The 17,204-nt window shown below is 43.9% G+C and overlaps 1 protein-coding gene across 1 annotated transcript in view; it reads left to right on the forward strand.

The window, feature by feature from the left end:
- The window catches only part of scfd2 (sec1 family domain containing 2), a 122,753-nt gene that overhangs the window by 48,559 nt on the left and 56,990 nt on the right, over positions 1 to 17,204 (forward strand). Inside the window, exon 5 of the mRNA XM_039810140.1 lies at positions 801 to 1,089. Coding sequence (XP_039666074.1) covers positions 801 to 1,089 — 289 coding nt within the window. The remainder of the gene's footprint in view (positions 1 to 800; positions 1,090 to 17,204) is intronic.

The following is a 17,204-nucleotide window of genomic DNA, read 5'->3' on the forward strand; positions in this document are numbered from 1 at the left end:
TGTTAGCTGTTTCCAGTCTTCATGCTAAGCTGATACCTTCATATTTACCGTACAGACGTGAGAGTGGTATCAATCTTCTCGTCTAACCCTCGGCAAGAAAGCTGAAAAGATTTCCCAAAATGTCAAACTATTCCTTTAAAAGAGTACGCCACTGATTTAGAAGTTGTCAGACTCACAATGGATAGTTTTTGACCAACAACTGTTTGGTCTTAGATTCGGCTGCATTATGCTAGTAGCGGATAATGTAGCCTCGAGCCGCTATCCTCAAGTAGAGATGAGGAGCGGACTACAGAGGTCTGGTATGCTCACTTCTTTCTAACTCCCCACCTCCAAATTTTTTATTTTTTTAAATATTTAATTTTTAAACCTGTAGTCTTCAGACCCAACTGATGCTGACTCAAGTGTAATCAGACTTTGCACAGCTCCCTCTGGAGCCTACGGAAGATGATTAGGGCCACATGTGAAAGTATCTGAGTCTTAAAGTCAGATTACGGAGAATAAAGTCAGAATTCTGAGAAACAAAAGTCAGAATTCTGACTTTAATCTCAGAACGTACTGCTCCTGTAAACCTGACTTTCATGTGTAATCGGTGGAGTTCTCCCTTTAATATATCCGGCCCCTGGACATTCACCTTGCTGTCTGCTGACTAACCATCTGTTTTGTGTGTGTGTGTGTGTGTGTGTGTGTGTGTGTGTGTGTGTGTGTGTGTGTGTGTGTGTGTGTGTGTGTGTGTGTGTGTGTGTGTGTGTGTGTGTGTGTGTGTGTGTGTGTGTGTGTGTGTGTGTGTGCGCGTGCGACAGGCTCTTGGAGACTCTGATTTCCCCGTTGTGCTGAGGCAGCTGCTGCCCTTGATGAAGCCCCGCGGAGGCGAGGACAGCACCCTGGGGTGGAGGTCCAGGGAGGATGAATGCGGACCTGATGAGCTGATCCTCCTGCTGGTGTACCTGTACTCCCTGGCTGACGAGGCGCAGCCCGCAGACCAGGATACCCAGGGCACGCTGGAGAAGCTGGAGAGGGAGCTGATCGGAGCGCTCACCCTGGTCATCACCCGAGAGACAGAACTCAGCCCCTTGCTCCAGAAACTCACCGGTGAGAGAGAGTTAATGCGATCACAATTTTCATGATTGCTTCCAGGAGCACGCTCAGGTTGCCAAATTTGCTGATGGTCGAAAAGGAGAGAAATTGCAGTAGGAGAGTGGGAACAGCTGATTGTTTATTTCCTCTGTCCGCCTCCAGTGCTGTTAATGGGAGGACTTGTATCAAAGTCTTCACACCCCATCCTTCTCTCTCATCCTGCATCACACTCTTTCACGCATACACCTACAGTACACACACTTTCTGGTCAGTTTTGCAAGCCGTTACACAAATAGTCGGGCGTAGGAATGTCTGAACTTGGATGCATGTGGATAAGTGTGAGGGAGAAATTACCCTTCACTTTCACATCTACAGCCCCTCTGTCACGACAATGAGATTTACCTGCACAGCTGACAGATATAGGAAAACGTTGTTTGTGTGGTTAATAGGCACCAGTGTGCGTCTACTGGTTTCTTTTGCTACATCTACACCAGTACTTTTTCATTTTGAAACGGCGTTTTCACACAAAAACGATCACACAATTTTAAGCTCCGTTACGGAACTAATTTCCGTCTATATTAAAACATCTGACAACACATATCACGTGACCATTCACATCCACTGGGCATGCGTGTGCCGGTGTGAACAGATTGTCTGATGTTACTCTGCAGTTGAAAATCATGGCTGTATTAGTTGAAAATACAGGAAATACTTTGGAGAGAGAACAACAATGGCAAAAGTAGGACCAGGGATTTATTTGCTTGGACCATCGACAAGGTAGAACTGTTACTGAAAGTTCTGTAAGCCTACCTAACCGATACCACTGACTGACATGCATCACCATTTTTAAAGGTCTCAGTTTCTGCCCCGTCTAGACTACAAACGACAGAGTTTTCAAAACAAAACAGGGGCAGCAGTGTTTCTGTTTTAGGGGCTCAGAAACGCCGGAAAAGTGTGGACCCGAGCCGTAAACGTAGTAAAAGATATTCTTTCTTTTTTAACCAAAACTTAGTAATATACATGTAGCCTTTGGTTCCTTTGTGCACCGCCAGAGTCATTGCTGGTTTAGCTGAGCTGGTAACTGTGTGGTAGAGCAGATCAAGGCCTTGAGATGAATTAAGCGTCTACCTCCACACCACAGCCAGCTGTACCTCCCAGAGTAATGGCGTCTTTAACCTTGGGCCTGTACACACACACACACACACACACACACACACACACACACACACACACACACACACACACACACACACACACACACACACACACACACACACACACACACACGGTCTCCTCCCCTGCCACACAGTTCATAATTAGAGCTACTTTTAGTTTTGGCCCGCTCCATACCTTAGCACACACCCTGAAATAATACACTACTGTTTGGGTTTTCAGCTCATATCGTACATAGGCTCATATAGTATATATAGGGTTGGTAAATCTATGTAAAGCACTAATAAATGTTGTTGATCCCTCTTGCTCTTTTTCACTCTTTTCCTTCTCATACTCTGTCTTTCTCTCTTCCTGTTCTACTTGGCTAAGTGCAGCTTGGAATTGTGGGGCCTCTTGGCAGGCAAAGGCTGAGAGATGTGGCTCATGTTAAAAAAACCTGACTCTCTGTTATAAACACTTCATTGGAAATTACCCTGTCATACTGTGCCAGGTGCTTTTTAGACAGAAAAAGGTGTGTGTGTGTGTGTGTGTGTGTGTGTGTGTGTGTGTGTGTGTGTGTGTGTGTGTGTGTGTGTGTGTGTGTGTGTGTGTGTGTGTGTGTGTGTGTGTGCGTGTGCTGCGTGCGTGTGCGCGCGTGTGTGTCTTGCCCGTTCAGAGGAATTCAGCAGTGTGTGCACCCTGCTTTTAAATGTGAGCGTGTATGCGCACGCACGAGTGTCTGTGTGAGAGTTTTTATGGCAGGCGATGAAGTGCTTGGCTGGGGTAACATGAGGCGGGAGGTCGTCTCTCTCTGCATCCAGAGCAAAACACTGATTGTGACATTCTCCTCCAATTAAAAGACTCAAATTGAAACCAGACGTTGAATGAAACCTGGTCGCCATGAGAACAATGTTTTTAGAAATTCTTCTATTTTGCTCCCCTTGGCTACGGCGCATGCAGAAACACAAGAACAATATATACACACACACACACACACACACACACACACACAAGAATGGCAGAAACAAAGAGAAGAAATAAGGACAAGTAAGTTTAGGACTCTACACAGGACAGGCTAATGCAACACACCCCGACCCCACTAATGACCTCCTTCTGGGAACTTAATTAAAGAGCATCTTCAGGAAATGGTGTTCCTTAGACTACTTCACACTGGAGATTGTTTTTCTATTCCATGTTTCCTGTCAGCCCTGGTAGACCTTCTGCGGTGCAGCATCAAACATCCATGAACTCGTAGTTTTTTACAGTAACGCCGGTGAGAGGGGTTAAAAAAGTTGTTTTCCCAGTTTGCATTTGTGAGCAGAAAGCAACGGTTTGTTACAAAAGCCGTGAGGAGGATATGCATCTTTATTTATAGGGCTATTCATAAGATAAAGGCTTACTACTTTCTGGGCCCTATCTTGCACCCGGCGCAGCGCAAAGCCCAACGCAAGTGTCTTTGCTAGTTTAAGACCGATGCAGTTGTCAGTTTCCTGTCCAGCGCCCACGTCGTTTAAATAGCAAATGCTCCTGCGCCCATCTGTGCGCCCATGGGCGTGCTGGTCTTACAGGGAGGTGTGTTCAGGTGCATTCTGGGCGTATTGCTATCTTGAGGCAGCGGGAAGTGATCGCGCCACTGACCAACAAAAACCTGGTCTAAAGTCAATAACGCAGCATTTCATTGTTATTTTAACAGAGCATTAGTAAAATGCTCCTAGGCTCGTGCACAGCGTGCGCACACTATGCTTGTTACACACACACACATGCAGAAGATTACAAATAAAAATATCTGCAATGCTCCAAGGTCCAAACACACCTGGCTTTTAAAGGGAATGGGAGATGATCTCTGATTGGTTTATTGCATGTTACGCCCAAAACACCTCTGATTAATGAAGACACTAAGTACAACCCTTTGGAAACATGCGCCCGGAGCCCGGACCCTTTTTTCCGCCGTCAAACTAGCAAAAGTGGATTTGGACACGCCCTAAACGTACCTGCGCCAGGCACTTCACGGCGTACGCTTAGATCGTTAAAATAGGGCCCTATGACTCCTCGAATTGTCCCACTAAACTACTCTTAAGAACTAACTAACTCTTGGGTCACAAATGTATACTTTGATCTTTTTTTTTTAGAGTCTAAATACGTTGCTGAAACTGCTGGGCACTGTAGTTTTTAGCAAAATTGAATAACTACCAGTAAATAGTGTTTTTGTTGGGGACTATTTTCAGCGGCAGATTTGGTGCGCAAATGAGTATTTACGGCAACAGGACAGTGGACTCAAAATAAAAATAAAAAACTACTGTGCCTATGTTCGTGGTAATAAAGGAACATGTCACTCTGTGCAACACTGTGGCTCATTAAAGTGTTTAATGTGTAGTTTTTGAACAACAATGGAGCTATGTACTGTAGAATAGCTATATCAGGCTTTAGCTACACAGGCAATACTTGTTAGTAGGATCAATTGGTTGTTTGATTTTGTCTTTTCATGGAATTTGTTGACAATAAAAAAAAAAAAAAAATCTCACAGACTTACCCTTTTTAAAAAAAAAAGTCTTTCCCTACAGTGCTTGGTCAGAGGAAGGACCATAGAGCAGCCTAAACAGACCCCATTCAAATGTCCTGATGTAAAGTGTTTTATAAAGAGTTTTGGTTTTGTAAAGTTTACTTGTGCCTGTCTGTGCCTTTGTGTACATAATGCAACTTTTTCATCACTGCATGTGTCTGTGCATGTGAAATGACCATTCATATTCTACAGGACTGTACAGTATATGTCTGCATTGTTGTCTTAGGGTATGGCGTTGATTAAAGGGTTGAGCAGTATTTATCCAAGAAGATGATTGCGCTCATTGCAGCCTGGGAAATGAGCTCTTAAACCAAACGCTCCACAGCCAACACCGCATGTGGAAAGAGCCGTGGTCATAGGCAAACGCGGCGATTAGAGAGGAAAAAAAAAAACTGTGTGATTGGATAAGGAACCCACTGCTCTCCCAAAACCTGGAGTCTGATTGGGTGTTGCCAGACAGTCTGTGGTGTGCATGGGTGGTGTGTGTGATGTGTGCAGGTTGTAAACAGCTCCAAGCTGTTACTGTTAATCTCTTGTTCAGTTGTGGCAAAAAAAACGACACTGATGCTGGTAACAGAGCGCAAATGAGTGTTCCTCTGGATTTGTTTCCTGTCAGCCTTTGGTGCAGAATCAACCCCCCCCCCTCCCTCTTCTCCTTTCTAATTTCTTCTTCCCTTCTCTCAGCATTGTGGCGCAGTGGGCTGAGAAAGAGAGCAGGCCAACCCAAATGTTCCTAATTCTTCACCATAGGACATCTTGCTAGCTCAGAATGATGGATCATAGTTTGTCTGTACTTATGTCCGTGTGTGGGTGTGCAGCTCCAGTAGTGAGAATGTGAAATCCCAGTCCCCAGATGGCGATGATAGTGATTTACTGGCAGCAGCGACAGAAGAAGGGAAGAAGGTCACAAAATAACGTTTTTTAGAGCGAGATGTGGATTTTAACTGGAAGTCACAGCGGTTTTCATGTCATGCTCTTCTCTCTCTCTCTCTGTGCCTCAGAAACACATTGGGCTTGTTATTCATCCTGTCAGAGGGGTGTGCGCGGGGCAAGGAAGAGGGGGAGCAGTGGGAGAGTCGGACCTCCCCAACACCGCTGTTTGGGTTGGCACGGCAACGCGGGCCAGTCAAGGGACATGAAAGGGATCACACATAACTCTGGCCACCAACTCTCCGTCTGCCTACTCCTCCAACTTTTCTTTTCTTTGTTTTTTTAAGTTTTTTATTTCCTTTTCCATTTTTTTCTCTCTCTTTCTCTCTTTTTACAACCCTCTTGTTTCCTTCTTCTTCCCTCTCTCTGAGGCCCTACAGCACCAGGCTGGTTTGCAGGGGGAAGTGGAGCATAAGTTGGTCTAATGATCGCGCCTGATTAAATATATTTCCCCTGTTGCACTGTGTTTATGAAATTAGTCCCAATTATTTTTAATTGGTGGTCTTTCTTTACTTCCTCCTCTGTTACACAAACACACACATACCACACATAGATGTATGAGGTGAAAACCGTACAACCCCCGGGGTGAACAAAGCAGCCAGTGGCATTGTTATCTCTAGCTCACTTCATCAGATAAGCTGATGACATGGAGCTCAGGCTTTAATTAACAGAGGCTCATCAGCTCCTCACTGGCGGGCCAGACAGGCCTGGTGAACAGGCAGGGCCACACACACAGTCGCACCCCACCCCAAGTCTGCTCCCCAGGCAGCACTTAGACACGGCGGTCGGGTCTCAATACTGTACCCTTGTTTCCTTGTATCCATCCCAGTTACTGCTTTTCTCTCCTCAGGGTTGGGCTAATTTGGACCCAGAGGACAGTGTGATAGAAGGTAGTCTCACTTTGCCAGACCTTCCTCCACAGCACCGCGGAGGAGGGTCTGGCTAGTCCACACAGCATTCCAGGATGAGAGAAAAACGCGCTCTGGTTTATTGGCATTTCTTTAAACCACTCACAATCGTCATGGGCGGCGCTAGGCGCCGGACAGAGCCACGGTGCCGCTGCAAAATAGCCTCGGGAAGGAACTTGTTTTGGTGGAACGTGTATGTTCAAAAGTAGTTTTAGTCGTGCAACAGAAAACTCAGATTGGACAGATAGTCTAGCTAGCTGTCTGGATTTACCCTGCAGAGATCTGAGGAGCAGTTAACCATAGTCCTCACAAATCCACCGGAGGTTAGAACGCCAACACAGAGACAGAGGAAAGGGACGGAGTGACAAGAGAGTGAAATCTGGCAGAATTTCTGGCGGCACCGGAGCAATCCCGGCAGTGGAACGTCGTGGATATAGACTAGACTGAAGGTAACAGCCATTCAGGGTACCAAATGGCTACAACTCTGAGGCAGTTTAGCTGTATGGCAATATACTGTAGATGAACTGTCAAACACGTTTTCCACATGTGGAAAACTGTCTCCGACAGGGGACAAGGGAGATGTGCAAGTGTCACTATGACAGTTTTGCCTTGTCACTCTTTTAATGTTGACGGTCCCATCACTGACGCTCTTAGAGTGATGACTTTAACTAAAGCGTGTGTAGTTATAGTTGAGGTGCAAGATAAGGCTTGGAATATGCCGTCTATTAAGGTGCTCATATTATGCTTTTTGGCTTTTCCCTTTCCTTTTATTGTTATATATCTTTTTTTGTGCACGGTATAGGTTTACAAAGTGAAAAAGCCCAAAGTCCCCCCCAAAGGGACTTACCATCTCCAACAGAAAACACTGTTCCCCAACTGCTCCAAACAGCTCTATTGTAGTCCAGCCTTTACTTCAGAGACAGACGTGGTCACTTTGTAACACACGTTATAATGCTCACCTAGCTGCTAGCATGGCATGCCCTCATACTCTGCTTCTGACTGGCTAGTAGTCCTTACCTAGGTACTGTCAGGACACACCCTCAGACTCTGATTCTGACTGGCTAGTAGTCCTTACCTAGGTACTGAGCATGTGCGTCTCCCAACAAAGATGGAACAGAAGTGAGATGCCTCACTCTGTAGCTAAAACAGAGAGCTCAACACACAGGGTGAAAAGAGGAGCTGCAGCAATGTGTTGTACAACAAAAATATGGTGTTTTTGGAAAATTAAACCATGTAAACCTATTCTGATATAACCTCTAAATACAATTATGAACCTGAAAATGAGCATACTCTATGAGCACTTTAAGGTGTTAACCTTGCATCATTTGCACAAATTTGACCGCTGACCCATTTGTGGTTTTTCATCCTAAACAGTTCATTTACCATCAGTATGTTAACTGTTAGTTAGCTGATAATGTTTGCACCGAACGTGTCTGTGGGAGTGTGTCTGGCTCTTTCTCTTATTTCCCTCCAGTCTCTCCTTGTTCCTCTCGTCTCTGTATGTTCATGAAGCAGATTCATAAAGCCCCGGGTTAAGCACAAACTTTTGTATCAATTTGCGACTCCCCAGGCAAATGTGTGTCTAATTGCGTCTTTCCATTGACTTTGACTTAGAGCTGGGCAATATATCGATATTATATCGATATCGTGATATGAGACTAGATATCGTCTTAGATTTTGGATATGGTACTATCGTAATATGGCATGAGTGTTGTCTTTTCCTGGTTTTAAAGGCTGCATTACAGTAAAGTGATGTCATTTTCTGAACTTACCAGACTGTTGTAGCTGTTCTATTATTTGCCTGTTCCCCACTTAGTCATTATATCCACATTACTGATGATTATTTATCAAAACTCTCATTGTGTAAATATTTTGTGAAAGCACCAATAGTCAACACTACAATATCGTTGCGGTATGGGTTATCAAGGTATTTGGTCAACAATATCGTGATATTTGATTTTCTCTATATTGCCCAGCCCTACTTTGAATACAATCGCACTGCTTCTAAAATTTGTTTTGCATTCTTTTTTGAGCAGATAGTTGGACTATTTAGCAGGTAAAAATTAAAGCTTGAAAATAGACATTTTAGTAGCTTTTTGGAGTCTATTTCTTTCCGATGGGTACCCCACATCTATGTACTTTTTCAAATTAGCTTTAAAAAAAACGCAGGACAATGCAAACAATTCTTCTCTTTTAGCATTAGAGCTTTGACTAACATTTTTCACACATTTCACTCTTTGTTTGTTTATTAGTAAAAAAATACACATACACCAAAAGATGTTTTCTGCTCCACTTGCTGTTCACAACAAGGATACTGACCCGTCAGGTTTGAAATGGATGGATGGATACATGCAGCGGTGGAAGAAGTATTAACATCCTTTACTTAAGTAAAACTACTAATACCACACTGTAAAAATACTCTATTACAAGTCCTGTATTGAAAATGTTACTTAAGTAAAGTTATGTAAGTATCATCAGGAAAAAGTACTTAAAGTATTAAAAGTAAAAGTACTCAATGCAGAAAAATCCTCACATTTTAGAATCTGGAAACGATCCAAACAGTTCTTCTGTCAATCAACTAAGTGTTTAATGGTCTAATCATTTCAGCTGGACTTGTAGGCCTATACTGTATACTGTTGGGTAGTTTATAATTAAACATTGTATTTTATTAACTATGTGTGTTTTGTGTGCAAAAATCTCAATTTGTAAAGTAACTAGTAACTAAAGCTGTCAGATGAATGTAGTGGAGTAAAAAGTACAATCTTTCTCTCTGAAATGTAGCGCAGTAGAAGTAGAAAGTGGCATGAAAAGAAAAGACTCGGGTAAAGTACAAGTACCTCAAATTTCTCTTAAGTACAGTACTTGACTAAATGTACTTAGTTACATTCCACCACTGGATACATGAATGGATAGTTGCACAAAGCAACAATCATATATATTTCTTCTATTGCTCTATGCTAGATGCTTGGAAAGTACCTGATCAAAACACATAACATTTTAGAACTCAGTAAAAGCTTGTGTAAGTTTATCCCATTGGTCCAGAGTACAGTGTCAAGTCGAAACGAAACTGAAGAACTGAAACACACCAGAAACAGAAGTGACGACGACGCTTGGAGAAGTGGTCAAACTTCAACCCCGCTATATCGTTCCAGAATTCATTTTGACTTTGCAGTGAAACAACCGGGAAGGGAAAGAGATCTATTTGCATATTTATTACAGTAAATACTGTACTGTAGATAGTACTATGCTGTATGCAGTAACAAACACAGGAATCTGTAGTATTATCACTCAGAAGCAAAACCATCATCTGTCAAACCATTGCAGTCAGTAGGAGCCCCCGGTTTGTCGGCTAGATTTCACAGAGCTGGCCCAGGGTGTAGTTTACACCTCTGTTTGTTTTATGGAGTGTGTTAGCGCTCAGCGGAGAATTCCTCTGCCTCTTATTTATGACAGGAAATGCACATCATAAAAGGCTCGTAAGCACTTATATCTCCGCTGGGAATCAGGCTTGTAGTATGAAAAAGAGGACACTATCCCGATCCCCACACAGACTTGCGAATAGACACACACACTCAGTCGCTCAACAAAGCCATGGCAGAAATACACACCAAACACAGATACATGGCCGGCTCCAGAGGGACTCTAACCGAGACAGCGGCCCATGGCCCCTGCACACGCGACAGTGCAGGCGCGGGTCAGACGGAGGGTCAGCGGAGGCGTCCAGCCAACACGCTCTACCCGCTCGCCTCTCTCATCTTCTGCACGGACTCCTTGGCTCCTCTTGGAAGACATCACTCTCCATCAACATACATAAGTTTCTGCTTTGCAGTCTGTGTAGCACTTAGACTGAGAGCAATACAGTCTGTCATATAAACCCAAAAATACATAAAAAAAATCATTAAAATCATGAACTCAAGTGTCATTATGAAACAAACAAAACAAACACAATGACGGCGCTTTAACATCAGCAACATCCAATCCAATCACTCCTTCGGTCTTGCCTGCACGCGCACTTTCCTTCCTGGCCTCATGGCATGAAATTGTATTTTAAGTAATTAAATTGGTGTATTTTGCTATTACCTTTGGTTTAATTAGATCCGTTGTAACTCCTTGATGCCAGTTCGACATTTCGTCGTTTTGAGGAGTAGTTTTGAACGTTTTGAAAGCTTGTGGGCAGAGCCCGGACCATCTGCCGGACCGGGAGCTGGCCGCAGGACGACTCAATCACTATGAACAGTTTTTAATGTTCTGTCAGACTAGAACTACTCAAGAGTCTGCTCTTGAGACTTTGCTCTAATTTTCGGGATTCAGGATTCGGGACAACTGCTTGGATTTCGGGACTGTCCCAAATTATTCGGGACATCTGGTCACCCTATTTTAGGCCACCAACGTCGTCTTCCAGGCAGCGCTGCATGGAAGGCACTACGGCGTAGCCTGACGTGCACCTCTCGAAAAATGTAACTACACGTCGCAGCGACGCATGTCGCTCGGCCGTGGCTTGGTAGCGTTCCGTTCCCCCCCCCGACTCATTTCCTGCTTCTCCTTCTCCATAAACAACATGAAATCAAAGAGAGGGTTAACTTCTCCTGCTCCAGATTTCCCACCGTGGCCAGAGAGAACAGGGGAGACACTTTGTTTCTCTCACTAGGACTCTAGAGTCAGTACTCACTCCGAAGCTAATTGCGGTCACCCTCGCTCGACCACACACTCCCCACGCACACACACATGCCGGCTCAACGCACACACCAGCGCACAAGTATAAACACCCGGCCACTTACGTAGGCTACAGCGAAAGCTGTGCGTGGAGCCTCCGCAGGACCATAAAACGGCCTTCAGGCAAGGGTTGGGGTTAGGTGCCTTGAAGTCAACGGTGGGGGCTTAAAACACCATTGAGCGAAGTGTGTTTGTGGGTCTCTGTTTGTGCTTTTTCTTTAGTCAAATGGCCAAATAGAAACAACTGTCTTGGCTCAAAAACAACATTCATAAATAAGTGGATGAGTCTGGGTGACTGTGTGTGCGCCTGTGAGTCGGTTTCTTACAGTATATCTGTGTTTTATCTGTTGGTGCGGAAGAACTTGTTTACGTTTGGGATTCCAGTCAGCAGTGAAAGATGACCTGTCCTAATGTACCCGCTTTCCTCCCCAAACTGTCCCCTCTCCCACTCTCTCTCTCTCTCTCTCTCTCTCTCTCTCTCTCTCTCTCTCTCGCTTGCTCTGCACCCCTTCCCTCCCCCCAGCCAGTTTGACTTCCTCCATGTCTTTTTTTTTTTTAATCTGAGGAACTCCCTAACCTACTTTCTCGATGGACATCTAGCTATAAAACGTGTCTTCATCGGCTGTCAATAAAATCTTGATTTTTGAGGCCTAGAGTAAAGGAAGGAAGGCTCAAGCCGATACGAGTTGGTGTATTTTAATGTTTTGCCCTAAATTAAAGGCCTTTTATCACTTTTTGTAACCAACCTTGAGTGCCTGGACATGGGGTTTTTTTCTGACTTTCTTAGTCATAATTCTTCCTCTGTGTACTTGATTCCCTTCCATGTGCACCGGTGGTTAAAAGGATACCAGAAAGAGTTCTGCCCCTTTTTATTCTTTTACATATGTTCATCAATCAATCATGTGTTCATGATATTTGAGTAAAAAAAATAAAGGCTGCAGCTCAGCACTGCTTTTGGCTTTTGACTACATCCACAACAACAGGAATAGAATGATGCTTTTCTGTGTTAGCATCCTGTACGAGCAGTGGGACCAATCTAGCGCTCCTGAAATTGAAACGTGTTCGTTCCGTTTCGAGGTTCTTTGGCCCCGTTCTCCTGGGTGGAGAATTCCTCCACGGCCTCGACACCAGATGGAAGCTCTCCTGGCGCTATGAGCTGGCCGGGTCATTTCCTGTCAGGAGGCCTGGTGTTAATCAAGGCCTGAGCCAGCGGGAACGCCCCCTACTCCCCTACCTCTTTCTCCCTCTTTTTTTTTTTTTTTTTTTTTAACAACCCCTCTCCTCTTACATCTCCTCATGTAGCAGAGAAGCAAAGAAATACACATTTTTCTCTCCTCCCCCATTTTCCCCCCTTTTAGTTTCTTTTCTTTTGTCTTCCATACCATACTCCCTGCTTTGTTTAGTACATGTCATACTCCTCTCTGAGTGTCTATAGGCAATCGTAAATCATGAAGAGGTAATGGTCTGTGCTATCAAAGTGTCCCTGCGGAGGACTGCAGGTCCAGCCAATATATAGAAGGAGATAGCAAAGGAATGAGGAGAAAAGAGTCTTTCTTTACTTTGCGGTCTGGCGTGTCTGGTCACTTTCTGTTGCATCTGTTGATATCTCCTGTAGTGTGATGGACACAGTGGGAGATAGGCTTATCTCCTAGCTTCTCCCTCTCAGCTGACCCCCAGACTGGCCAGACACAGGCCTACAAACTAAAGGTGGGGGGGGGAGTCAGAGGGAATGTTTGGGCTGAGTTCTTCTGCTATGTCTTTCTTAATCACTTAATGGTCTACGTGCTTCATCTCCAGTGTTCAATGGTGAAATGTTGTGGTTTTTCTGTTGGGTCATTTACATGCTGGAAGGTTCTAGACTCATGCATATGTATCTCATGTATCCTAGTTTTGATGCTTGAAAGCATAATTTGGTTGGAGAAAATTCAGTTAAGCTAAGAATGAAAAACACTAGCACGTATGACACTTAGATCTCCATACTTGGGACAACTTTGGCATGAAAACATAATATTCCATTGGTTTGGGGTTTTCGCTGTTGCTGTGCTATCAGATTTGTGATTTAATTTTGATGAGAGCAAGCAGTTCAAACTATTGCTGTTTTTTTCTGTTTAACAAATAAGCTGGACATCCCGAATGCCTCTGTGTTTCATTTTCTCTTGACACTAAGCAGTCGTACAAGGACTTTTCCTACACAGGATGCAGCTCTAACATTTACAATATACAAAAAAAAATTATTTAAATCTGGAAATAGCTGATGACAAATGAAATGAAGCACATACAGGTTATGACAAATGAAATAGTTTTCTCAGAACTATGACAAAGTGGTTTTCATCTGAGTATTTCACAATCTGCTCAGTTACTGGGATTTTCATGCACAACTATTTCTAGGGTTTACAAAGAATGGTCTGAAAAAGGAAAAACCTTGTTGATGCTAGAGGTCAGAGGAGAATGGGCCGACTGATTCCAGCTGATCGAAGATCAACTTTGACTCAAATAACAGCAAAGCATTTGTGAAGCCACAACACGCACAACCTTGAGGCGGATGGGCTACACCAGCAGAAGACCCCACCGGGTACCACTCATCTCCACTAAAAATAGGAAAATGAGGCTGCAATTTGCACGAGCTCACCAAAATTGGACAGTTGAAGACTGGAAAAATGTTGCCTGGTCTGATGAGTCTCGATTTCTGTTGAGACATTCAGATGGTAGAGTCAGAATTTGGCGTAAACAGAATGAGAACATGGATCCGTTATGCTTTGTTACCACTGGGCAGGCTGTTGGTGGTGGTGTAATGGTTTGGAGGATGTTTTCTTGGCACACTTTAGGCCCCTTAGTACCAATTGGGCATCGTTTAACCCTTGTGTTGACTTCGGATCAAATTGACCCCTTTTCAATTTTTGTTTGATATCAGAAAATATGGGACGTAGAAACAAGCACTGAACATGTGTATAAGAAAAAATTAACAATTTTAAAACGTTGGAAAAAGCAAAAACAAACTGTGAAAAAAAGGCGTCAAAATCGTCGAAAAAATAAGTGTTTTTTTCAAGGTTGATGGGAAGGCAACACAAGGGTTAAATGCCACAGCCTACCTGAGCCTTGTTTCTGACCATGTCCATCCCTTTATGACCACCATGTACCCATCCTCTGATGGCTACTTCCAGCAGGATGATGCACCATGTCACAAAGCTCGAATCATGTCAAATTGGTTTCTTGAACATGACAATGAGTTCACTGTACTAAAATGGCCCCCGCAGTCACCAGATCTCAACCCAATAGAACATCTTTGAGATGTGGTGGAACGGGAGCTTTGTGCCCTGGATGTGCATCCCACAAATCTCCATCAACTGCAAGATGCTATCCTCTCAATATGGGCCAACATTTCTAGAGAATGCTTCCAGCACCTTGTTGAATCAATGCCACCAAGAATTAAGGCAGTTCTGAAGGCGAAAGGGGGTCAAACACGGTCTTAAGCCCTATTTGCACGGGATAAGTATTACCTGGGGACCTCTTGTAGTTTATAAGTTACCCCCACACGTCTGTATTTCGTCTGGCGCATTCACACGGGATAACTGAAGTCTGTATTTTACTCAAATTTACAGACATTATCCCCCGGATATGATGTCAAAACTTTTCATTTATAATTGACAACGCAGCCAGTTAGACCCCAAATCACAGAGATGCCGATCGCATCGGACTACTAATATTATCACAGGACCTCCGTTTTCGGCGAAATATGGTAGGTCATTTGCGGGGGAATTATTACTTTACAAATTACAGACATGACCGATTCGCACGGGATTAAGATCACAGACAACCTCCGCGATTATTACAAATGACTGGAGGTCACCAGGTAATACTTATCCCGTGCGAATAGGGCTTTAGTAGGGTGTTCCTAATGATCCTTTAGGTGAGTGTGTGTGTGTGTGTGTGTGTGTGTGTGTGTCTATACACCTACTATTACACTCACATATGCTCAACCCTTGTGTTGTCTTCCCGTCAACCTTTTTTTTCGACGTTTTTGAAGCCTTTTTTCACAGTTTGTTTTTGCTTTTTCCAACGTTTTAAATTGTAAAATTTTTCTTCTACACATTTTCAGCGCTTATTTCTACGTCCCATATTTTCTGATTATAAAACAAAAATTGACAAATGGGTCAATTTGACCCGAAGTCAACACAAGGGTTAAATTTCATATCCGTGACATGTCAAACAGTGTACAGTGCGTATACAGATCCATCTATATACATGCAGATATACGAGAATACTAAATTACCTAGTACATAAAACGTACGAACAGTCAAGTGGTTCTTAAGAGGCAGGTACACAGCTCATTTTTGGCACAGTCTTGGTAAACTCTTTGTGAATGGAGACCCTTTGACTAGAAAATAGTCCATTTATAACGGGAGTCTTCTGTGAGTGTCTCCATTAGATAGACATTTTTCACCCTTTCCTGTTTCTTTACTGTTGGAGGGTGGGGCCTCAGCAAAGCAACTGTGATCATCTTCTTAATACATTGTATTCTTGTCTGTCAAAAGCCCAGTATGAAATCATTTGGCTTCAAAGGTAAGCATATTCCCAATATTTGTTGAATCTCTTCTTTCTTCCAACACTTTTTAATACATTTTTGTGTAGCAATACCCAAGTGCTACAGGCTAATATCGGAGGGTTCTGAGGTTCGATATCCAGCCCTAAATGTAAGGTGTCGCGGTTAGTCTGTGCTGAGTTAATTTAGTCCGATAAAGCGCAGGCTGTTGCGGGAGATATCACTTAAATCCTACTATCAATAGAACCTATTTCTCCATCTGTCTGCCTCTCCATCATACCATCTTATCTTCTGCTTCTGCCTCTCACACTCTCTCATTCACACACACACACACACACACACACTCACACTCGACTGTTCTTTGATGCCGACAGCTGATGGCCGTCTGCACTGTGTCTGCGAGCTCAGCACTATCACATCCGACTCAGCCCACTCTGGGTCCAGCCAGGTAAACGTCTCTCTCTGATGGCCAGAGATGGATGGATGAACAAACTGACTGTGTGTGTGTGTGTGTGTGTGTGTGTTCTGTGTGTGTGTGTGTGTTCTGTGTGTGTAAGTTTTTCCGCTGCAGTCTCACAGATGGTGAGAAACATTTCGGCGGAGAGGGCCGTCAAGCTGCCGTTATCACCGCCATCCACACAGCGTGGGTGTATAAACGGCGATAATGACTGTCTGCAGCAAGAATTGCTGCAGTGAGGCCAGAGTAAACCCAGCCCCCCCACCCCCAGAAAATAAACACATTAGAACACATATACACACACACACCTCCCTCATAACTGTCGCCCCTCACCCTAAGGCCAGAGCGCCCATATTGTATACTCCCCTAATACAGTATAACAGCTCCTTCTCAATCGCCCCTGGACCCAGAAAACACAGACTCAGGTCTCCACATTGAAAACACTAACTATTTTCGGCCATGCTTTAATTTCCCTCTTCCGTACTGTAGCGATTGCAAATCCTAAGAAAATCCACTGCAGAGAATGTGTTATTTCCAGGATGGGATGTATGGTTTTAATTTACTCCTTTTCCTTCTCCACGCCTCCCTCCCTCCCGCACGTGTGTGTGTGTGTGTGTGTGTGTGTGTGTGTGTGTGTGTGTGTGTGTGTGTGTGTGTGTGTGTGTGTGTGTGTGTGTGTGTGTGTGTGTGTGTGTGTGTGTGTGTGTGTGCGCGTTCACAGTTCCTCAGCAACATCGCTCCAGAGTTTCACAGTTGTACACAACCTCTCTATTTTAATGAATCCCTCCCATATTTATCACCCGGGTGTTGACACGGTGACATTAGGGCTGTGATGTCTGATTCCAATGTTGGAAATGGATCATACACAGA

Source organism: Perca fluviatilis, chromosome 9, assembly GCF_010015445.1.
Source record: "Perca fluviatilis chromosome 9, GENO_Pfluv_1.0, whole genome shotgun sequence".
In the NCBI taxonomy this organism is placed as follows: Eukaryota; Metazoa; Chordata; class Actinopteri; order Perciformes; family Percidae; genus Perca; species Perca fluviatilis.